At 46.9% G+C, this 25,700-nt stretch overlaps 1 protein-coding gene across 2 annotated transcripts in view; it reads right to left on the minus strand.

Moving 5' to 3' along the window:
- The window catches only part of FARSB (phenylalanyl-tRNA synthetase subunit beta), a 126,294-nt gene extending 101,031 nt beyond the window's left edge, over nt 1-25,263 (minus strand). For both annotated transcript variants that reach the window (XM_038750117.1, XM_038750127.1), the window contains exons 1-4: nt 25,169-25,263; nt 12,791-12,846; nt 9,721-9,875; nt 2,628-2,700 (exon numbers count right to left, since the gene is read on the minus strand). In XM_038750117.1, coding sequence (XP_038606045.1) covers nt 2,628-2,700; nt 9,721-9,875; nt 12,791-12,846; nt 25,169-25,226 — 342 coding nt within the window. In that variant the 5' untranslated portion in view covers nt 25,227-25,263. The remainder of the gene's footprint in view (nt 1-2,627; nt 2,701-9,720; nt 9,876-12,790; nt 12,847-25,168) is intronic.
- Nucleotides 25,264-25,700: the final 437 nt, after the last annotated feature.

A 25,700-nucleotide genomic window follows, 5' to 3' on the forward strand; every position in this document is an offset into this window, starting at 1 on the left:
AGGATACAAGGTGATCAGGTTGTCCCATGTGGGACTCACAATCTTAAACCCCATTTTACAGATGAGGGAACTGAGGCTCAGAGAAGTGAAGTGACTGACAATTGGCAGGGCCGGGATTTGAACCCATGACCTCTGACTTCAAAACCCGGGCTCTTTCCACTGAGGTTCAGTGAGAAGGTTAGCATTAGAGGACTGAAGTGTGCTGGCTGGGTCGAATTAGGAGACTAGCGAGGTGAGTGAGGTAGGAGGGGGGGAGAGTGATTGAGTACTTTAAAGCCAATGGTGAGGAGTTTTTGATGTGGAAGCAGATGGGCAACCACTGGAGTTCTTGAGTGGTGAAACGTCTTGAACGTTTATAATAATAATAATGTTGGCATTTGTTAAGCGCTTACTATATGCCAAGCACTGTGCTACGTTTATGCAACCCCCATGTGCCTATTTCCCTTTCTGATAGGTGTCTCACCACCAGTCAAGACAAAAGCATGCTCTCAGGGTGACAGCAAACAAAGGCACAAGCTCTCTCCCTCCTCACCGACTGGGAATGCATCTCAGACTTCCATTTCCCCTGGAGTGGCAAGGCAGGATCCGAGCCTTTTAGGGAAGCCCACCGGACTCCTTGGCTGATAGAGTCAATTAGCCAAAGGCCCCTTGGTCCCAATTCAACAGCTATGATGTTTCCAAAAACAGCCACTGAGTTTTCTCAGTTTTCCTACTGTTCGGTATTTTGGGCTATTACCATAGAAACCTATTCTGAAATATCTGCATATGCGTGGCATTGAGAAGAAAATGTAACATGAAGGAAAGTTGGGAAATGTAGAAAGAAATGCTCAGGATAGGATGCCCCTAAGCATCTCCCCCTTTTAGACTGTGAGCCCACTGTTGGGTAGGGACTGTCTCTATATGTTGCCAATTTGTACTTCCCAAGCGCTTAGTACAGTGCTCTGCACATAGTAAGCGCTCAATAAATACGATTGATGATGATGATGATGATCACAGCATGTCAAGGATAACAACCATCACTTTTGGAGACAGAAAATTGTACGGTTGAACAATCTGATCTGATGCAACAAAATGATTCTCTATGTTGCGGGCAAAAGAGTCTGGCATTTAAAATCAGTGCCATGGAGACTCCATATATACAGTACAAAATCAACAAGATGAGAATAATAATAATAATAATGATGGCATTTATTAAGCGCTTACTATGTGCCAAGCACTGTTCTAAGTGCCAGGGAGGTTACAAGGCGATCAGGTTGTCCCATGTGGGGCTCACAGTCTTAGTCCCCATTTTACAGATGAGGGAACTGAGGTGCAGAGAAGTTAAGTGACTTGCCCAAAGTCACACAGCTGACAATTGGCGGAGCCGGGATTTGAACCCATGACCTGTGACTCCAAAGCCCGGGCTCTTTCCACTGAATCACGCTGCTTCTCTAGCACAGTGGAGAGTGGAAAGAACAAGGGCCTGGGAGTCAGAAGGTCATGGGTTCGAATCCCAGCTCTGCCACCTGTCTGCTGTGTGACCGTGGACAAGTCCTTTAACTTCTCTGTGCCTCAGTTACCTCATCTGCAAAATGGGGATCGAGACCATGAGAGTCCCATGTGGGACAGGGATTGTGTCCAACTCCTCCCTTCAAGGCCCTACTGAGAGCTCACCTCCTCCAGGAGGCCTTCCCAGACTGAGCCCCTTCCTTCCTCTCCCCATCGTCCCCCTCTCCATCCCCCCATCTTACCTCCTTCCCTTCCCCACAGCACCTGTATATATGTATATATGTTTGTACACATTTATTACTCTATTTATTTATTTATTTATTTTACTTGCACATATCTATTCTATTTATTTTATTTTGTTATTATGTTTGGTTTTGTTCTCTGCCTCCCCCTTTTAGACTGTGAGCCCACTGTTGGGTAGGGACTGTCTCTATATGTTGACAATTTTGTACTTCCCAAGCGCTTAGTACAGTGCTCTGCACACAGTAAGCGCTCAATAAATACGATTGATGATGATGATGATTAGTTTGTATCACCCCAGCACTTAGTGATTGATGATGATAGTACAGTCCTTGGCACATAGTAAGCACTTAAATACCATAATTACAATGACAAAACAGGAATTTTTCTGCAAGTTCAGCACAATTTTCAAGATGCATTCTGGTACAGAATAATGATGGTATTTGTTAAGCGCTTACTATATACAAAGCACTGTTCTAAACGCTGGGTATATGAACTCCAAGCTAATCAGGGGTCTACCAGTGTATGTTTCAGGAATTTAGACCTCATTCATTCGACACGGTGTACTTAAAGAAAGGCTTCGCAAAGAAGTCCATCTTTCATAAAGATGCTGTTTCATAAATCAACTCTGAAAAGGCTCTGGGTGTCACAGCAAATACAGCACAACGCTTTACTCTCTTACTCAAAACGAGGAAGACAATTGGGTGTCACAGCAAATACAGCGCAACGCTTTACTCTCCTATTCAAAACGAGGAAGACAACAGGGTGTCACAGCAAATACAGCACAACGCTTTACTCCCTTATTCAAAACGAGGAAGACAAAGACATGCAAGGATCCTATTTCTTTCTGTACCCAATGCCTTCGAACGAGAAAAAGGGATAACGGACTCATTCATTACCTCTTCTGTAATGAGCAACTTCTGGATTTCTCCATTAGGCGGCACTACTCGTTTGTATCTTGGGGCCTTTATCCTAAAATATAATAAGAGAGCAAACCCATGTGAAACTTAGAAAAACATTTTCTCTATTCATTCAATTGTATTTATTGAGCGCTTACTGTGTGCACAGCACTGTACTAAGCGCTTGGGAAGTCCAAGTTGGCAACATACAGAGACGGTCCCCTACCCAACAGTGGGCTCACAGTCTAGAAATCTAACCTAGTCTTAGAAATCAATCAATCAATCGTTTTTATTGAGCGCTTACTGTGTGCAGAGCACTGGACTAAGCGCTTGGGAAGTACAGGTTGGCAACATATAGAGACGGTCCCCTACCCAACAGTGGGCTCACAGTCTAGAAGGGGGAGACAGAGAACAAAACCAAACATATTAACAAAATAAAATAGAATAGATATGTACAAGTAAAATAAATAAATACATAGAGTGATAAATATGTACAAACATATGTACATATATACAGGTGCTGTGGGGAAGGGAAGGAGGTAAGGCGGGGGGATGGGGAGGGGGAGGAGGGGGAGAGGTAGGAGGGGGCTCAGTGTGGGAAGGCCTCCTGGAGGAGGTGGGCGCTCAGTAGGGCCTTGAATGGAGGAAGAGAGCTAGCTTGGCGGATGTGGGGAGGGAGGGCATTCCAGGCCAGGGGGAGGACGTGGGCCGGGGGTCGACGATGGGATAGGCATGAACGAGGCACGGTGAGGATATTAGCGGCACAGGAGCAGAGGGTGTGGGCTGGGCTGGAGAAGGAGAGAAGGGAGGTGAGGTAGGAGGGGGCGAGGTGATGGACAGCCTTGAAGCCCAGGGTGAGGAGTTTCTGACACTGAAATAATTCTAGCAGATTCCCCAGCCATGGCCCTTTAGCCCTGGGAACCTTCTGCATAATCTTTTTTATCCTAAAAATCCCCTACAGAGATTTAAATCCATAATCTTCACTTTCAGATTTTTACAAATAACCACCCTTGAAATGATGATGATGATCATGGTATTTGTTAAGTGCTTACTTTTAAATCCATAATCTTCACTTTCAGATTTTTACAAATAACCACCCTTGAAATGATGATGTTGATGATGGTATTTGTTAAGTGCTTACTATGTGCCAAGCACTGTTCTAAGCGCTGGGGGGGGATACAAGGTAATCAGGTTATCCCATATGGGGCTCAAAGTATTAATCCCCATTTTATAGATGAGGTAACAGGCTCAGAGAAGTTAAGTGACTTGCCCAAAGTCACATAGCTGGTAAGTGGCACAGCCGGGATTAGAACCCATGACTTCCCAGCCTGGGCTCTTTCCACTGAGCCACACTGCTTCTGTATACAGAGAGGAAATGTAAGCTCGTTCTAGGCAGAGAATGTATCTACCAAACCACTGTAATGTACTCTCCCAAGCACTTAGTACAATGGTTGGCACATAGTTAGTGCTCAATAGATCCCATTGAAGATGATGATGATAGAACTAAGAGATACATTTTATCTAAATATTGATACACATAGAACCTTAAAGCAATAACAACACTTTAAAGAGCTGAGAGAGATCATCTGGTCCAGTCCCCTGCCTCCAGGCAGGTGAATGGCTAAGTCTCCCAAGCCAAAGGTTGTGTGCTGCTTTCAAGACACCCAAGAAAGGAGATTCCACCAAGCCAACCTCGTTCACTTCATGTTTATCCTTTCCTGCCTTAACTCTGCCCTCTCCTCTGCCAGACAATACTATTTTTCCTCCCTTATTGACACCCATGCCCATCATCCCCGTCAGCTCTTCCGTACATTTAACTCCCTTCTAAGGCCCCCTGTTCCTCCCCCTCCTCCTTCCCTCACCCCCAACGATCTGGCCTCCTACTTCATTAGTAAAATTAACTCCATCAGGTCTGAGCTCCCCAAAGTCACTCCTCCCCCTTCTCCAACCCCCCTGCTCTCAACCCTCTCTGCTACTCTCCCATCCTTCCCAGCAGTATCCTTATATGAGATCTCCTCCCTCAAGTGCTACTCCAGCCACCTGTGCTTCTGACCCCATTCCCTCTCATCTTATTAAGTCTCTCGCCCCGTCCCTCCTCCCCTCCTTAACTCCCATCTTCAACCGCTCATTCCCCACTGGTTTCTTCCCCTCTGCCTTCAACCATGCCCACGCCTCTCCCATCCTAAAAAAACCCTCTCTTGACCCCACCTCACCTTCTGGTTATTGCCCTATCTCCCTCCTACCATTCCTTTCCAAACTCCTAGAACGAGTGGTCTACACGCGCTGCCCCGAATTCCTCAACACCAACTCTCTCCTCGACCCCCTCTAGTCCGGCTTCCGTCCCCTACATTCCATGAAAACCACCCTCTCAAAGGTCACCAATGACCTCCTGCTTGCCAAATCCAACGGCTCCTACTCTATCCTAATCCTCCTCAAACTCTCAGCTGCCTTCGACACTGTGGACCACCCCCTTCTCCTCAACACGCTACCCAACGTTGGCTTCACAGACTCCGTCCTCCCCTGGTTTTCCTCATATCTCTCCAGCCGTTCATTCTCAGTCTCCTGTGCGGGCTCCTCCTCCCCCTCCCATCCCCTTACTGTAGGGGTTCCTCAAGGGTCAGTTCTTGGTCCCCTTCTGTTCTCTATCTACACTCACTCCCTTGGTGAACTCATTCGCTCCCACAGCTTCAACTATCATCTCTACGCTGATGACTCCCAAATCCACATTTCTGCCCCTGCTCTCTCTCCCTCCCTTCAGGCTCGCGTCTCCTCCTGCCTTCAAGACATTTCCATCTGGATGTCTGCCTGCCATCTAAAATTCAGTATGTCCAAGACTGAACTCCTTATCTTCCCTCCCAAACCCTGCCCTCTCCCTGACTTTCCCATCACTGTAGACGGCACCACCATCCTTCCCGTCTCACAAGCCTGCAACCTAGGTGTCATCCTCGACTCTGCTCTCCCGTTCACCCCTCACATCCAAGCCGTCACCAAAACCCGCCGGCCTCACCTCCGCAACATCGCCAAGATCCACCCTTTCCTCTTCATCCTAATCGCTACCCTGCTGGTTCAATCTCTCATCCTATCCCAACTTGATTACTGCATCAGCCTCCTCTCCGATCTCCCATCCTCGTGTCTCTCCCCACTTCAATCTATACTTCACGCCGCTGCCCGGATCATCTCTGTGCAGAAACGCTCTGGGCATGTTACTCCCCTGCTCAAAAATCTCCAGTGGCTACCAGTCAACCTACGCATCAGGCAAAAACTCCTCCCTCTCAGCTTCAAGGCTGTCCATCCCCTCGCCCCCTCCTTCCTCACCTCCCTTCTCTCCTTCTCCAGCCCAGGCTGCACCCTCCGCTCCTCTGCCGCTAACCTCCTCACCGTGCCTCGTTCTCGCCTGTCCCGCCGTCGACCACCCGGCCCACGTCCTCCCCCTGGCCTGGAATGCCCTCCCTCCGCCCATCCGCCAAGCTAGCTCTCTTCCTCCCTTCAAGGCCCTACTGAGAGCTCACCTCCTCCAGGAGGCCATCCCAGACTGAGCCCCTTCCTTCCTCTCCCCCTCTTCCCCCTCTCCATTCCCCCCATCTTACCTCCTTCCCTTCCCCACGGCACCTGTATATATGTATATGTTTGTACATATTTATTACTCTATTTATTTATTTTACTTGTACATATCTGTTCTATTTATTTTATTTTGTTAGTATGTTTGGTTTTGTTCTCTGTCTCCCCCTTCTAGACTGTGAGCCCACTGTTGGGTAGGGACTGTCTCCATATGTTGCCAACTTGTACTTCCCAAGCACTTAGTACAGTGCTCTGCACACAGTAAGCACTCAATAAATACGATTGATTGATTGATCCTCGACTCCACTCTCTCATTCACCCCTCACATCCAAGCCGTCACCAAAACCTGCCGGTCTCAGCTCCGCAACATTGCCAAGATCCGCCCTTTCCTCTCCATCCAAACAGCTACCCTGCTCGTTCAAGCTCTCATCCTATCCTGTGTGGACTACTGCATCAGCCTTCTCTCTGATCTCCCATCCTCATGTCTCTCCCCACTTCAATCCAGACTTCATGTTGCTGCCCAGATTGTCTTTGTCCAGAAACGCTCTGGGCATGTTACTCCCCTCCTCAAAAGTCTCCGGTGGCTACCAATCAATCTGCACATCAGGCAGAAACTCCTCCCCCTGGGCTTCAAGGCTGTCCATCCCCTTGCCCCCTCCTACCTCACCTCCCTTCTCTCCTTCTCCAGCCCAGCCCACACCTTCCGCTCCTCTGCCGCTAACCTCCTCACCGTACCTCGCTCTCGCCTGTCCCGCCGTCACCCCCAGCCCATGTCCTACCTCTGGCCTGGAATGCCCTCCCTCCGCACATCCGCCAAGCTAGCTCTCTTCCTCCTTTCAAAGCCCTACCGAGAGCTCACCTCCTCCAGGAGGCCTTCCCAGACTGAGCCCCCTCCTTCCTCTCCCCTTTGTCCCCCTCTCCATCCCCACCCCTTACCTCCTTCCCCTCCCCACAGCACCTGTATATATGTATATATGTTTGTACATATTACTCTATTTATTTATTAATGTATTTTACTTGTACATATCTATTCTATTTATTTTATTTTGTTAATATGTTTGGTTTTGTTCTCTGTCTCCCCCTTCTAGACTGCGAGCCCACTGTTGGGTACACAGTGTCTCTATATGTTGCCAACTTGTACTTCCCAAGCGCTTAGTACAGTGCTCTGCACACAATAAGCACTCAATAAATACGATTGATTGATTGATTGATTCTTCACTAGACCCTCTGCAATTCCTTTACACCCTTTTCAGATTGGGATGACCAAAACCAGACACAATATCCTAACACGAGTGTGACAAGAACACAGAACAAACAGCATGTATCACTCCCAATATAACTGTAACTCCCAATACCAGACTGACTTTCTTAATAACACTGCTGCCTCAGTTTGACTTCTGGATGATAAGATAGCCAAGTCATTTTCGGCTAAGAATGAAAAACAAAAATCCACAATGAGGGTGGTGCATTCCAGCTGTGTTTTATCATCTAGAAGCAGCATGGCTCAGTGGAGACGGTACGGGCTTTGGAGTCAGAGGTCATGGGTTCAAATTCTGGCTCCGCCAACTGCCAACTGTGTGACTTTGGGCAAGTCACTTAACTTTTCTGCGCCTCAGGTTGCCTCATCTGTAAAATGGGGATGAAGACTGTGAGTCCCACGTGGGACAACCTGATCACCTTGTAACCTTCCCAGCGCTTAGAACAGTGCTTTGCACATAGTAAGCACTTAATAAATGCCACTATTATTATTATTGTTATTATTATCATCATTATTATTACTGATATATGTGCAGGTGTTCACACTGGGCTCTTTCCAGCTTCAAGAGCCTTAGATACTCTGTGGCCCTTCACCATATGGCCAATGATTTATGGCCAGATTTCACCCCCAACCAACCACAAAAACATTCTTTCCAGCCTGCTTCAACCCAGTCCTAACCCTCACCCACCATTATTATATTTAATATATATATATATATATTATATATGTATATATTTATTTATTTTACTTGTACATATCTATTCTATTTATTTTATTTTGTTAGTATGTTTGGTTTTGTTCTCTGTCTCCCCCTTTTAGACTGTGAGCCCGTTGTTGGGTAGGGACTGTCTCTATATGTTGCCAACTTGTACTTCCCAAGCGCTTAGTACAGTGCTCTGCACACAGTAAGTGCTCAATAAATACAACTGATGATGATGATATATGTATATATGTTTGTACATATTTATTACTCTATTTTACTTGTACATATCTCTTCTATTTATTTTATTTTGTTAATATGTTTGGTTTTGTTCTCTGTCTCCCCCTTCTAGACTGTGAGCCCACTGTTGGGTAGGGGCTGTCTCTATATGTTGCCAACTTGTACTTCCCAAGCGCTTAGTCCAGTGCTCTGCACACAGTAAGCGCTCAATAAATACGATTGATTGATTGACATAGGACAAGCCTGAAATTGTATTAAGAGTGACTCGAGGAAGTAGTGTAGCATGGCACAGTGGATACAGCACAGGCCTGGGAGCCAGAAGGTCATGGGTTCTAATTCCAACTCCACTACTTGTCTGCTGTGAAACCTTGGGTAAATCAGTTCACTTCTCTGTGCTTCAGTTGCCTCGTCTGTAAAATGGGGATTGAGACGGTCAGCCCCACGTGGGACAGGAACTGCGTCCACCCCGATTTGCTTGTACCACCCCAGCGTTTAGTACAGTGCCAGGAACCTAGTAAGTGCTTAACAAATATTCATTCATTTATCCAATCATATTTATTGAGCGCTTACTGTATGCAGAGCACTGTACTAAGCGCTTGGTAAGTACAAGTTGGCAACATATAGAGACCCAACAATGGGCTCACAGTCTAGAAGGGGGAGACAGACAACAAAACATATTAACAAAATAAAATAAATAGAATAGTAAACATGTACAAGTAAAATAGAGTAATAAATCTGTACAAACATATATACAGGTGCTGTGGGGAGGGGAAGGAGGTAGGGTGGGGGGATGGGGAGGGGGAGAGAAAGGAGGGGGCTCAATCTGGGAACCATAATTATTATTATTATCATTATCATTATGCATGGTCTCATTAACCAGCAGTCAAGATAACCAGTAGTCATTTTACTGTCATCTTTGGAAAAAAATGAAAGGGTGCAAGGGGGGAAATTGATGTGAAGTCATAAAACTTTCAAATGTCCTTGACCAAGCACTGATTTCCTCTAAATATTTAAATTCATGCCTGAATTTTCACCTCCAATTCAGCGCTGAGCATTACATTCTCTTGATTACAAGAGCCCTCTGCTCAGAATTGACGAAATATGGGCACGCATGCCTAAAAATTGGTTCAGGGCATTTAACCACGTTCCCAAAATGAAAGTTGATTTTTCAAACGCACCCTCGCTTCTCCTCTGGTCTTTGAAGAACAAAGGCGTAGAATCTCAAAGTAATATTCTTCTACGCCTCAGGTCCATAATCGACAACAGTACAGCACTGAGAACACCACACACGGTTCAAGAAACATTTGACTAGCCAAACTGTTTTCCAATGACGTTACCTTTCTTTGAAGACCTGAAGCCCCCTGACCAATCCCTCCAGACAGAGAAGATCGTATCGGTTAGCAGGAACGTCAATTTTGTAGAGAACAACGTCGGAGGCCCCCTCTGCCCTTGAATCGCCTTGTTCTTTGCTGATGATATCCTTTTCGGAAGTCTACAGGCAAGCCAGAAAAATGCATCCAAGTTAAAAAAAAAAAAAACAAGAAAAACATCAAACTCTTTTTTCCATTATTCATTCATTCATTCAATCGTAAATTATAAAATTTGCCACTATAAAACCGGCAAAGTCCCGGAACCCACTCGAAGCCTCACCTGGGAGTGGATGCACTGCCCAGGGATTTTCCCGATTCTAGAGACTCCGGGAGAGCTGCCCCGGGGCTTCCCAGCTGAAGTATTGACCTGGATGTAGCGGATGAATTAGGATCGGTGATGCATGAGCCCCTTTTTTGCTCCTGTTCTTTATAATTTGCTCTGGATTAGTATTTAGTGCTTTGCTTATTGATTATAATTTGTTACTGATTATTTAGTGCTTTGCTTATTGATTATAATAAAGCCTTTAATCTTAATAAAAGGCTCTGGCTGTCTCCGCTTCTCAAACTCTTCTCCGCTTCCCTGAACATCATCATCATCATCAATCGTATTTACTGAGCACTTACTGTGTGCAGAGCACTGTACTAAGCGTTTGGGAAGTACAAATTGGCAACATATAGAGACAGTCCCTACCCAACAGTGGGCTCACAGTCTAAAAGGGACAGCATTTGCTGTTCTAATGTACAAACAGGCCTCCTGGCTTCCCGACAGGCACAGGTAGAGAAGTAATCCCGTCCAGCCACCCTACATAATAATAATAATAACAATAATGATAGCATTTATTAACAACAACAACTATGAGCCCAATGTGGGACAGGGACTGTGTCCAACCTGACTAGCTTGTAACTACCCCAGCACTTCGTGCTCACAAAAGTTAGCACTTAATAAATGCCATCAGTATTATTATTATTAATAATAAAAAGAAAATCCTGCAAGAAGCTGACCAGACAGGCAGCTCCCAAGACCTACTGCCGTCAAGGACTTAAAACTGGATCATTTGTTTTTTGTCATTAAATCTAAGGTCAAGGCTATGATGTTTGGAGAATGTACTACTGTTATTACCTCTGCAAATTGGCATTCATTCATTCATTCAATCGCATTTATTGAGCGCTTACTGCGTGCAGAGCACTGTACTAAGCGCTTGGGAAGTACAACTTGGCAACATATACAGACGGTCCCTACCCAACAACGGGCTCACAGTCTAGGAGGAGGAGACAGACAACAAAGCAAAACATGTGGACTCATGTGGATACATGATAATGTGGATAAGCAGCGTGGCTCAGTGGAAAGAGCCCGGGCTTTGGAGTCAGAGGTCATGGGTTTGAATCCTGGCTCTTCCACTTGTCAGCTGTGTGACCTTGGGCAAGTCACTTCACTTCTCTGTGCCTCAGTTACCTCATCTTCACAGACTTGGTCACCAGGCTACAGGTGAAGTCCATGAACCCGAGATCTTTGTAGCAGTGGGTAATTAAAGCCCCCTTGTCTAGGGGGACTCCGGAACTCTTAACCGGCTCCATCCAGTTCCATTTGTGCGTCGGGCTACTGATTTTTAAGAGCTGTATGACCCGCACAAATACTCTCGTCTCGTGGTAGGGCAGAACGCAGCCGATCAGGCTGTCCTGGTTGTAAAGATGGATGTGAAATCTGTGAATCAACCACTCCAGGCATTTCTGGGCCGGCTTTAGCATGAAATAAGGCGACAGGTGGATGTGGAACAGGCAGTACAGGCAGTTTTATTGCCAGTAAAAGAAATCATATTGTGAGGAAAACTGTGGCTAAGAATGGAAAATGCACCTTACATGGCATTTATGGCGCTCCTCCAGGAGGCCTTCCCAGACTGAGCCCCCTCCTTCCTCTCCCCCTCTCCACCCCACCGCCTTACCTCCTTCCCCTCCCCACAGCACCTGTATATATGTATATGTTTGTACTTATTTATTACTCTATTTTAATTGTACATATTTATTCTATTTATTTTATTTTGTTAATATGTTTTGTTTTGTTGTCTGTCTCCCCTTTCTAGACTGTGAGCCCGCTTCTGGTTTGGGACCATCTCTATATGTTGCCAACTTGTACTTCCCAAGCGCTTAGTACAGTGCTCTGCACACAGTAAGCGCTCAATAAATACGATTGAATGAATGAATGTTCTTTATTTCTTTACTTCCGCAATTCTCACATCGGAGCAATGGTCTTTTTGCATTGGGTACTGGGGGAAAAACTGGTGAAAAATTTACAAACCAATAAGAGTTCTAAAGTTATCTGCAATGCTACATTACTAGATCATTGGGAAATCAAGACCACTGAGAGCTAGAAAGCAAGTAATAATAAAACGAAAACACCCCTTTCATTTTTCTAGACTGTTCGCTCTCAATTCATTCTCACCACATACGTCTCAGTAAGGTGATGGGTAGAGTAGCTCCATTTTACAGATAAAGAAACAGTCACAGAGGGATTACATGACTTGCCCAAGTCCACAGGGCAGGAGAATGGCACCAAAGGATGTTAAGTATTGGTTTAGTATTTATTGGTTTAGTATTGGTTTAGTATTTATTTTCAGTTTGAGAGCTGTTACTGAGTTTTCATTGCCATAGTATTACTTTCTTGTTAAAATGTCACCGAGAAATGTTCACATTCATTCTGATTAGCTGTTCCCCATAAATTTTGAGGGATGACACATTATTGGCCCCATTTTACAGGTAAAACCATACAGCTTGCATGTGAATTAAATGGTTTGCCCACACGAGGCTCTTAATAAAACTATCGGCAGACAATGACTGACTTTAAGCTGTTCAACAGGTAGAATTTTTAATCTGTTCAGCTCTATTACTTTGATATCAGAAATTATATGCTCAACAGGCTAAAGCACTACTAATCTCCCCAGTCGGAATCATGAATAACAATAAAATCCATTCAACCCCGAAAGCTAGCTGTTTATTTTACAGATTTAAAATGAAATATGAAACATGAATTCCTAATACTTACGATTTCATCAAGCTCCAGTCCAAATTCAAAGCACAATTCATCAAACTCTTCATCAGCTGAAACAAACAAAAACAGCTTATTTTCACCTGTTCAAAAAATTGTAATTCCAAGAGATGTTTTGGGGATGCTTCCATAAATATAAAACAAAAAGTTTCACTCCCTCGTGTGGACTATTATACCCCATGTCAATTACAGCGCTATTTCCTGCACTAATAAATTTTCTATTCTCTCAGCAGAAAAAGCAGAGTGGGGATAAATATACGAAGCCATATTAGCCCAAGCACACCAGTCATATGAAATGTTTTACATTATAGCATACATTAGCTGCTGCCCATCTTTTTTCCGAGGCCTGATGTTCTGTCAGAGACTTAATGCCGATGATGATGATGATGATGATGATGGCGGCATTTATTAAGTGCTTACTATGTGCAAAGCACTGTTCTAAGCGCTGGGGAGGTTACAAGGTGATCAGGTTGTCCCACAGGGGGCTCACAGTCTTAATCCCCATTTTACAGATGAGGTAACTGAGGCACAGAGAAGTTAAGTGACTTGCCCAAAGTCACACAGCTGGGTAGGGACTGTCTCTATATGTTGCCAATTTGTACTTCCCAAGCGCTTAGTACAGTGCTCTGCACATAGTAAGCGCTCAATAAATACGATTGATGATGATGATGATGATGATGACAATCGGCAGTCGGGATTTGAACCCATGACCTTCTCACTCCCAGACCTGTGCTCAAGCCACAAAGCCATGCTGCTGAACTAAGCGCTTGGGAGAGTACAATACAACAACAGACACATTCCCTGCCCACGACGAGCTCACAGTCTAGAGGGGGAGGCAGACATTAATATACACCCATAAATAAATAAGTTACAGATCTACACATATGAGCCACACGGGCATCCGCATCACCCATAAATAAGTTACAGATCTACACATATGAGCCACACGGGCATCCGCATCACCCATAAATAAATAAGTTACAGATCTACACATATGAGCCACATGGACATCCGCATCACCCATAAATAAATTAGTTACAGATTTACACATATGAGCCACACAGGCATCCGCATCACCCATAAATAAATGTTACAGATCTACACATATGAGCCACACGGGCATCCGCATCACCCATAAATAAGTTACAGATTTACACATATGAGCCATATGGGCATCCGCATCATCCATAAATAAATAAGTTACAGATCTACACATATGAGCCATACGGGCATCCGCATCACCCATAAATAAGTTACAGATCTACACATATGAGCCACACGGGCATCCACATCATCCATAAATAAATAAGTTACAGATCTACACATATGAGCCATACGGGCATCCGCATCACCCATAAATAAATGTTACAGATCTACACATATGAGCCACACGGGCATCCGCATCACCCATAAATGAATAAATTACAGATCTACACATACGAAGCACACGGGCATCCGCATCACCCATAAATAAATAAGTTACAGATCTACACATATGAGCCACACGGGCATCCGCTCCATCTCAGCTTATCCATTTAGTGAGATATCAAAGCAGGACTGGGCCTGGGTCTTTTCACACACGTAGCATGGCCTCAATGGTGTGTCTTAGCATGATTTCTAATTTTGTGCAGGGCAGATAAACCCTTAATATGAATTCCAAGCACTTAGTACAGTGCCAAGTAGCGTGTGAACACAATAAGCGATTTTTGACAGATCATAAGTAAGGACTGTTTAGAATCTGGCATATGCAGAGCTTCCTAAAACGTCACGGATTTGGTGGATATTTAATATCTTTTTAATGACGACAACTACTGATCTATTGGAAGAATTCGCTATAACTCCATGGGGCAGTCCATTTCTTCTTGACAAACCCAGAACGATAAAGAGGAAAAACGTCAGCTGCTGACCTTCCCTAAGAGACCTCATAAGCAGAAATCCAATGCATTAAATCCAATGCAAATAAATACGATTGATGATAAATACGATTGATGACGCATTCAACATCTTGGATGTGAACTTCTGATTTTGCAGGACAAAACTTGGTTCTCACTGGGCTCTTTAGGAACCGTAACTCTCTTCCAGGGGAAGGTACATCCAACTGATGTGGTTCATATGCACTATATCAGCACTGATGTACAAATCCACAAGTGGACGGTGAAAAAAGAGGCTAGAAAGAACATCAATTCTTTAGCAATGTGGCCTTGGAGAAGGCTTTTGTGAATACCATGGGCTGCCCGAAAAAACAACACATGGATTTTGGAGCAAATTAAACCAGAGTGGTCTGTGGAAGGCCAAATGATTTGACTTGGATTAGCATATTTTGGACACATCATCAGGAGGTCTAATTGTCTGGAGAAGATAGTAATGCTAGGAAAAGTCCAGGGAAAACGTGGAAGAGGCAGATCGGCGGCTAGATGGATAGAGACAATCACAACGATAACGGAAGATCCGTTAGGGAGGTTAAGACTGTGAGCCCCACGTGGGACAACCTGATAACCCTGTCTCTAACCTAGATTTCCCAGATCTTAGAACAGTGCTTGGCACCTAGTAAGTGCTTAACAAATACCACAGTTACTATTATTATGTGCCAAACACCATTCTAAGCACTGGGGTAGATTTCAGGTAGTCAGGCTGGACACAGTCCCTGTCCCATGTGGGGCTCACCGTCTTAATCTCCCTCCTTCCTCTCCCCCTCCCCCGCCTTACCTCCTTCCCCTCCCCACAGCACATATATATATATATATATATATATATATATAATAAATAGAATAAATATGTACAAATAAAATAGAGTAATAAGTACATACAAATATATATGTACAAATATATATATAAATATAAATAATATATATTTATATATATAATATATATATTTGTACGTATTTATTACTCTATTTATTTATTTATTTTATTTGTACATATTTATTCTATTCATTTTATTTTGTTAATCTGTTTTGTTTTGTTGTCTGTCTCCCCCTTCTAGACTGTGAGCCCGCTGTCGGGTAGGGACCGTCTCTATATAGTTGCCAACTTGGACTTCCCAAGCGCTTAGTCCAGTGCCCTGCACACAGCAATAATAATAATGGCATTTTTTAAGCGCTTACTATGTGCAGAGCACTGTTCTAAGCGCTGGGGTGGTTACAAGGTGATCAGGTTGTCCCACGTGGGGCTCACGGTCTTCATCCCCATTTTACAGATGAGGTAACCGAGGCTCAGAGAAGTTAAGTGACCTGCCCAAGGTCACACAGCAGACACGTGGCGGAGTCGGAATTCGAACCCAGGACCTCTGACTCCAAAGCCCGTGCTCTTTCCACTGAGCCACAATTGAATGAACAGAAGAGGGAACGGAGGCTCAGAGAAGTGACTTGGCCAAGGTCCCACAGCAGACAAGGGGAGGAGGAGGGATTAGAAACCACGACCTCTGACTCCCAGGGGCGTGCTCTAGCCACCGGGCAACGCTGCTTCAAGCGCTTAATACAGTGCTTTACACACAGTAAGCGCTCAGTAAATACAATTAAATGAATGAATGAATTCATTCATCCTGTACACTCCTCTCCTCTGCTGCTCACCTCCTCACCGTGCCTCGTTCTCGCCTGTCCCGCCATCGACCCCCGGCCCACGTCCTCCCCCTGGCCTGGAATGCCCTCCCTCCTCACATCATCATCATCATCATCAATCGTATTTATTGAGCGCTTACTGTGTGCAGAGCACTGTACTAAGCGCTTGGGAAGTCCAAGTTGGCAACATATAGAGACAGTTCCTACCCAACAGTGGGCTCACAGTCTAAAAGGGGGAGACATGGAGCATGGCGGCTTAGTGGCCGCCAAGCTAGCTCTCTTCCTCCCTTCAAAGCCCTCCTGAGAGCTCACCTCCTCCAGGAGGCCTTCCCTGACTGAGCCCCCTTTTTCCTCTCCTCCTCCTCCCTCTGTCCTACCCCCTTCCCCTCCCCACAGCACTTGCAGATACTTGTACATATTTACTATTCTATTTATTTTATTAATGATGTGCTCCCCCCTCCCCATCCCCCCACCTTACCTCCTTCCCCTCCCCACAGCACCTGTATATACGTATATATGTTTGTATGCATTTATTACTCTATTTTACTTGTCCATATCTATTCTATTTATTTTATTTTGTTAGTATGTTTGGTTTTGTTCTCTGTCTCCCCCTTTTAGACTGTGAGCCCACTGTTGGGTAGGGACTGTCTCTATATGTTGCCAATTTGTACTTCCCAAGCGCTTAGTACAGTGCTCTGCACATAGTAAGCGCTCAATAAATACGATTGATGATGATGATGATGATGATGACCGTCTCTATATGTTGCCAACTTGTACTTCCCAAGCGCTCAGTACAGTGCTCTGCACACAGTAAGCGCTCAATAAATATGACTGAATGAATATAGCGATAAGTCTATTTAGAAGCAGCGTGGCCTAGTAGCAAGAGCCCGGGCTTGGGAGCCAGAGGACGTGAGTTCTAATCCCTGCTCGGCCACATGTCTGCTGTGTGACCTTGGCTGAGTCACTTAACGTCTCTGTTCCTCGGTTAACCTCACCTGTAAAATGGGGATTAAGACTGTGAGCCCCACGTGGGGCAACCGGATTACCTCGTATCTACCCCAGCGCTTAGAACAGTGCTAGGCACATAGTAAGCAAGCGTTTAATAAATACCATTATAATTATTTATCTTGATGGTATTGATGCCCCTTCCTTCCTCTCCCCGTCCCCCTCTCCAACCCCTCATCTTACCTCCTTCCCTTCCCCACAGCACCTGTATGTATGTATATATGTTTGTACATATTTATTACTCTATTTATTTATTTATTTTACCTGTACATATCTATTCTATTTATTTTATTTTGTTAGTATGTTTGGTTTTGTTCTCTGTCTCCCCCTTTTAGACTGTGAGCCCACTGTTGAGTAGGGACCGTCTCTATATGTTACCAACTTGTGCTTCCCAAGCGCTTAGTACAGTGCTCTGCACACAGTAAGTGCTCAATAAATATGATTGATTGATTGATTGTCTGTCTCCCCCCATTTCCAGACTGTGATCCTGCTGTTGGGTAGGGACCATCTCTATCTGTTACTGAATTGCTGGAGAATCAGCGTGGCTCAGTGAAAAGTGCCCGATCTTGGAACTCAGAGGTCGTGGGTTCTAATCCCGGCTCTGCCACTTGTCAGCTGGGTGACTTTGGGCAAGTCACTTCACTTCTCTGTGCCTCAGTTCCCTCAACTGTAAAATGGGGATGAAGACTGTGAGCCCCCCGTGCGACAACCTGATTGCCTTGTACCTACCTCAGTGCTTAGAACAGTGCTTGGCAAATAGCGCTTATCAAATGCCATTATTGTTAATATCATCATTATTTAACTTGATGGTATTGACACCTGTCCACATGTTTTGTTTTGTTGTCTGTCTCCCCCTTCTAGACTGTGAGCCCGCTGTTGGGTAGGGACCGTCTCTATAGGTTGCCAACTTGTCCTTCATTCATTCAATCGTACTTCTTGAGCGCTTACTGTGTGCAGAGCACTGTACTAAGCGCTTGGGAAGCACAAGTTGGCAACCTATAGAGACGGTCCCTACCCAACAGTGGGCTCACAGTCTAGAAGGGGGGACTTTCCAAGCACCTAGTCCAGTGCTCTGCACACAGTAAGCGCTCAATAAATATGATTGAATGAATGAATCAGGTTGTCTCACGGGGGGGCTCCCAGTCTTCATCCCCATTTTACAGATGAGGGAACTGAGGCTCAGAGAAGTGAAGCATCTTGCCCAAAGTCACACAGCTGACACGTGGTGGAGCCGGGATTAGACTGTGAGCCCGTTGGTGGGGAGGGCCCGTCTCTATATGTTGCCGACTTGGACTTCCCAAGTGCTTAGTACAGGGCTCTGCACACAGTAGGTGCTCAATAAATACAACCAAATGCATAGATTCGAACCCACAACCTCTGACCCCTGAGCCCGGGCTCTTTCCACCAAGCCACGCTGGATGAACACCACTGAATGAGTGAATGACTAAATGCGACTGAATGCTTCCCAGGCACTCCGTCCAATGCTCTGCACATAGTAAGTGCTCAATAAATACGACTGAATTCGAACTCACGACCTCTGACCACCGAGCCACGCTGGATGAACACCACTGAATGAGTGATTGACTAAACGTGATTGAATGAATACTTCCCAAGCGCTCCGTCCAGTGCTCTGCACACAGTAGGCGCTCAATAAGTACGACTGAATTCGAACCCATGACCTCTGACTACCGAGCCCGGGTTCTTTCCACCGAGCCACGCTGGATGAACGCCACTGAATGAGAGAATGACTAAATGTGACTGATTGAATGAATGCTTCCCAAGCGCTCCGTCCAGTGCTCTGCACACAGTAGGTGCTCAATAAATAGGACTGAATAGGTGAATTCGAACCCACGACCTCTGGCTCCCAAGCCCGGGCTCTTTCCACCGAGCCACGCTGGATGAACGCCACTGAATGAGTGAATGACTGAATGCGACTGAATGAATACTTCCCAAGCGCTCAATACAGTGCGCTGCCCACAGCAGGCGCTCAATAAATAGGACTGAATGGGTGAATTCGAACCCACGACCTCTGACTCCCGAGCCCGGGCTCTTTCCACCGAGCCACGCTGGATGAACGCCACTGAGTGAGCGAATGACTAAATGTGACTGATTGAATGAATGCTTCCCAAGCGCTCCGTCCAGTGCTCTGCACACAGTAGGTGCTCAATAAATAGGACTGAATGGGTGAATTCGAACCCACGACCTCTGGCTCCCGAGCCCGGGCTCTTTCCACCGAGCCATGCTGGACGAACACCACTGAATGAGTGAATGACTAAATGTGACTGATTGAATGAATGCTTCCCAAGCGCTCCGTCCAGTGCTCTGCCCACAGTAGGCACTCAATAAATACGACTGAATGAGTGAATTCGAACCCACGACCTCTGACTCCCGAGCCCGGGCTCTTTCTACCGAGCCAAGCTGGATGAACACCACTGAATGAGTGAATGACTAAATGTGACTGACTGAATGAATACTTCCCAGGCGCTCCGTCCAGTGCTCTGCACACAGTAGGCGCTCAATAAATACGACTGAATGAATGAATGAGTGACTAAACGCGATTGAATGAATGAACGCGATTAATACTTCCCAAGCGCTCAATACAGTGCTCCGCCCACAGCAGGCGCTCAATAAATAGGACTGAATGGGTGAATTCGAACCCACGACCTCTGACTCCTGAGCCCGGGCTCTTTCCACCGAGCCACGCTGGGTGAACACCACTGAATGACTAAATGCGACTGAATGAATGAATGCTTCCCAACCGCTCCGTCCAGTGCTCTGCACACCGTAGGCGCTCAATAAATACGACTGAATTTGAACCCACGACCTCTGACCCCCGAGCCCGGGCTCTTTCCACCGAGCCACGCTGGGTGAACACCAGTGAATGAGTGAATGACTAAATGCGATTGAATGAATACTTCCCAAGCGCTTCGTCCACTGCTCTGCACACAGTAGGTGCTCAATAAATAGGACTGAATGGGTGAATTCGAACCCACGACCTCTGGCTCCCGAGCCCGGGGCTCTTTCCACCGAGCCACGCTGGATGAACACCACTGAATGAGTGAATGACTAAATGTGACTGATTGAATGAATACTTCCCAAGCGCTCCGTCCGGTGCTCTGCACACAGTAGTAGGAGCTCAATAAATACGATTTAATGAATGAATGAATGAATGACTAAAAGCGATTGAATGAATGAGCGCGATTGAATACTTCCCGAGCGCTTCGTCCGGTGCTCTGCACACAGTAGGCGCTCAATAAATAGGACTGAATGGGTGAATTCGAACCCACGACCTCTTTCCACCGAGCCACGCTGGATGAACACCACTGAATGAGTGAATGACTAAATGTGACTGATTGAATGAATGCTTCCCAGGCGTTCCATCCAGTGCTCTGCACACAGTAGGCACTCAATAAATACGACTGAATGAGTGAATTCGAACCCACGACCTCTGGCTCCCGAGCCCGGGCTCTTTCCACCGAGCCACGCTGGGTGAACACCACTGAATGCGTGAATGACTAAATGTGACATTGAATGACTGCTTCCCAGGCGCTCCGTCCAGTGCTCTGCACACAGTAGGCGCTCAATAAATACGACTGAATGAATGAATGACTAAACGCGATTGAATGAATGAGCGCGACTGAATACTTCCCAAGCGCTTCGTCCGGTGCTCTGCACACAGTAGACGCTCAATAAATAGGACTGAATGGGTGAATTCGAACCCACAACCTCTTTCCACCGAGCCACACTGGATGAACACCACTGAATGAGTGAATGACTAAATGTGACTGATTGAATGAATACTTCCCAGGCGCTCAGCCCGGTGCTCTGCACACAGTAGTAGGAGCCCAATAAATACGACTGAATGAATGATTGAATGAATGAGCGCAATTGAATACTTCCCAAGCGCTCCGTCCAGTGCTCTGCACACAGTAGGCGCTCAATAAATAGGACTGAGTGGGTGAATTCGAACCCACAACCTCTTTCCACCGAGCCACGCTGGATGAACGCCACTGAATGAGTGAATGACTAAATGCGACTGATTGAATGAATGCTTCCCAGGCGCTCCGTCCAGTGCTCTGCACACCGTAGTAGGCGCTCAATAAATACGATTGAATGAATGAATGAATGAGTGATTAAACGCGATTGAATGAATGAGCGCGATTGAATACTTCCCGGGCGCTTCGTCTGGTGCTCTGCACACAGCAGGCGCTCAATAAATAGGACTGAATGGGTGAATTAGAACCCACAACCTCTTTCCACCGAGCCACGCTGGATGCACGCCACTGAGTGAATGACTAAATGTGACCGATTGAATGAATGCTTCCCAAGCGCTCCGTCCGGTGCTCTGCACACAGTAGGCGCTCAATAAATACGATTGAATGAATGAATGAATGAATGACTAAATTCGATTGAATGTATGAGTGCGATTGAATACTTCCCAAGCGCTTCTTCCGGTGCTCTGCACACAGTAGGCGCTCAATAAATAGGACTGAATGGCTGAATTCGAACCCACAACTTCTTTCCACCGAGCCACGCTGGATGAACGCCACTGAATGAGTGAATGACAAAATGCGACTGAATGAATGCTTCCCAATTGCTCCGTCCAGTGCTCTGCACACAGTAGGTGCTCAATAAATAGGACTGAATGGGTGAATTCGAACCCACGACCTCTGGCTCCCGAGCCCGGGCTCTTTCCACCGAGCCAAGCTGGATGAACACGGCTGGATGACTAAATGCGATCGAATGAATACTTCCCAAGCGCTCAGTACAGTGCTCTGCACACAGTAGTAGGAGCTCAATAAATACGATTGAATGAATGAATGACTAAACGCGATTAAATGAATGAGCGTGATTGAATACTTCCCGAGCGCTTCGTCCGGTGCTCTGCACCCAGTAGGCGCTCAATAAATAGGACTGAATGGGTGAATTCGAACCCACGACCTCTGACTCCCGAGCCCGGGCTCTTTCCACCGAGCCACGCTGGATGAACACCACTGAATGAGTGAATGACTAAATGTGACTGATTGAATGAATACTTCCCAGGCGCTCCGTCCGGTGCTCTGCACACAGCAGGCTCTCAATAAATACGACTGAATTCGAACCCACGACCTCTGACCCCCGAGCCCGGGCTGTTTCCACCGAGCCACGCTGGATGAACACTACTGAATGAGTGAATGACTAAATGCGACTGAATGAATGAATGCTTCCCAAGCGCTCTGTCCGGCGCTCTGCACACAGTAGTAGGCGCTCAATAAATACGATTGAATGAATGAATGAATGACTAAACGCGATTGAACGAATGAACGCGATTAATACTTCCCAAGCGCTCAATACAGTGCTCTGCTCACAGCAGGCGCTCAATAAATAGGACTGAATGGGTGAATTCGAACCCACGACCTCTGACTCCCGAGCCCGGGCTCTTTCCACCGAGCCACGCTGGATGCACGCCGCTGAATGAGTGAATGACTAAATGTGACTGATTGAATGAATGCTTCCCAACCGCTCCGTCCAGTGCTCTGCACACAGTAGGTGCTCAATAAATAGGACTGAATGGGTGAATTCGAACCCACGACCTCTGGCTCCCAAGCCCGGGCTCTTTCCACCGAGCCAAGCTGGATGAACACCACTGAGTGAGTGAATGACTAAATATGACTGATTGAATGAATACTTCCCAGGCGCTCCGTCCAGTGCTCTGCACACAGTAGTAGGTGCTCAATAAATACGATTGAATGAATGAATGAATGAATGACTAAACGCGATTGAACGAATGAACACGATTAATACTTCCCAAGCGCTCAATACAATGCTCTGCACACAGCAGGCGCTCAATAAATAGGACTCAATGGGTGAATTCGAACCCACGACCTCTGACCCCCGAGCCCGGGCTCTTTCCACCGAGCCACGCTGGGTGAACGCCACTGAATGAGTGAATGACTAAGTGCGACTGAATGAATGAATGCTTCCCAACCGCTCCGTCCAGTGCTCTGCACACAGTAGGCGCTCAATAAATAGGACTGAATGGGTGAATTCGAACCCACGACCTCTGGCTCCCGAGCCCGGGCTCTTTCCACCGAGCCACGCTGGGTGAACGCCACTGAATGAGTGAATGACTAAGCCCGACTGAATGAATGAATGCTTCCCAAGCGCTCCCTCCAGGGCTCTGCACACAGTAGCAGGCGCTCAATAAATACGATTGAATGAATGAATGACTAAACGCGATTGAATGAATGAGCGCGATTGACTACTTCCCAGGCGCTCCGTCCGGTGCTCTGCCCACAGTAGGCGCTCAATAAATAGGACTGAGTGGGTGAACTCGAACCCACAACCTCTTTCCACCGAGCCACGCTGGATGAACGCCACTGAGTGAGTGAATGACTAAATGTGACTGATTGAATGAATGCTTCCCAAGCGCTCCGTCCAGTGCTCTGCACACAGTAGTAGGAGCCCAATAAATACGACTGAATGAATGAATGAATGACTAAACGCGACTGAATGAATGAGCGCGACTGAATACTTCCCAGGCGCTCCGTCCGGTGCTCTGCACACAGTAGGCGCTCAATAAGTAGGGCTGACTGGGTGAATTCGAACCCACGACCTCTGGCTCCCGGGCCCGGGCTCCTTCCACCGGGCCACGCTGGATGAACGCCACTGAATGAGTGAATGACTAAACGCGACTGAATGAATGAATGAACGCGATTGAATGAATGCTTCCCAAGCGCTCAGTCCAGTGCTCTGCACACAGAAAGCGCTCAATACGATTGAGTGAATGAATGAATCCCCATTTTACAGATGAAGGAACTGAGGCTCAGAGAAGTGAAGCGTCTTGCCCAAAGTCACACAGCAGACACGTGGCGGAGCCGGGATTAGACTGCGAGCCCGCTGGTGGCTAGGGACCGTCTCTATATGCTGCCGACTTGGACTTCCCAAACGCTTAGTACAGTGCTCTGCACACAGTAAGCACTCAATATATACGATTGAATGAATGACTAAACGCGACTGAATGAATGAGCGCGATTGAATACTTCCCAAGCGCTTCGTCCGGTGCTCTGCACACAGTAGGCGCTCAATAAATAGGACTGAGTGGGTGAATTCGAACCCACGACCTCTGGCTCCCGAGCCCTGGCTCTTTCCGCCGAGCCACGCTGGATGAAGACGGCTAGATGACTAAATGCGATTGAATGAATACTTCCCAAGCGCTCAGTACAGTGCTCTGCACACAGTAGGCGCTCAATACGATTGAATGAATGAATGAATGAGTGATTAAACGCGATTGAATGAATGAGCGCGACTGAATACTTCCCGAGCGCTCCGTCCGGTGCTCTGCCCACAGTAGGCGCTCAATAAATAGGACTGAGTGGGTGAATTCGAACCCACGACCTCTTTCCACCGAGCCACGCTGGATGAACGCCACTGAGTGAGTGAATGACTAAATGCGATCGAATGACTGCTTCCCAAGCGCTCCGTCCGGTGCTCTGCACACAGTAGTAGGTGCTCAATAAATAGGACGGAATGAATGAATGACTAAACGCGATTGAATGAATGAATGACTAAACGCGATTGAATGAATGAGCGCGATTGAATACTTCCCGAGCGCTTCGTCCGGTGCTCTGCACACAGTAGGCGCTCAATAAATAGGACTGAATGGCTGAATTCGAACCCACGACCTCTTTCCACCGAGCCACGCTGGATGAACGCCACTGAATGAGTGAATGACTAAATGTGACTGATTGAATGACTGCTTCCCAAGCGCTCCGTCCGGTGCTCTGCACGCAGTAGTAGGCGCTCAATAAATAGGACCGAGTGAGTGACTTACTGTAGGCGCGCCCCAGGGCTCGGAAGAGCAGGTCCCGCTTGACGCCGACGGTCGGCATGGCCCAACTGGGTCCGGCCGAAGTGAGGCCGAACCGAGCCCGAGCGGAGCCGAGTCCGAACCGAGTGGGGCCGAGTGGAGCCGAGCCCGAGCCGAGTCCGAACCGAGTGGAGCCGAGCGGAGCCGAGTCCGAAGCGAGGGGAGCCGAGCCCGAGAGGAGCCGCTTCCGCGCATGCGCCATCGAGGCCCCAAGGCCCAGCAGGCCCCCTGCAAAGCTGCCCGACGCGTTGCCTGATCCTGCGACGGCCGCCACGACCCTTCAACCGGCCTCCCGACTGCCTTCCCGCCTTTCCTCCCTCCCACGGGTCTTTTTCCCCGGGGGAGGGGGGCGGCTGGGGCAGGGGCCGGGCCCCTTTTGGACCGTCGGGCGGGCGGGCGGACGGGCACTGCGGAGGGCGCCACGGGGGGGGGGGGAATGGAACGTTGCGTCATGCGTTCATTCATTCATTCATTCAATCGTATTGACGGAACGTTG

Source organism: Tachyglossus aculeatus, chromosome 1, assembly GCF_015852505.1.
Source record: "Tachyglossus aculeatus isolate mTacAcu1 chromosome 1, mTacAcu1.pri, whole genome shotgun sequence".
Classification (NCBI taxonomy): Eukaryota; Metazoa; Chordata; class Mammalia; order Monotremata; family Tachyglossidae; genus Tachyglossus; species Tachyglossus aculeatus.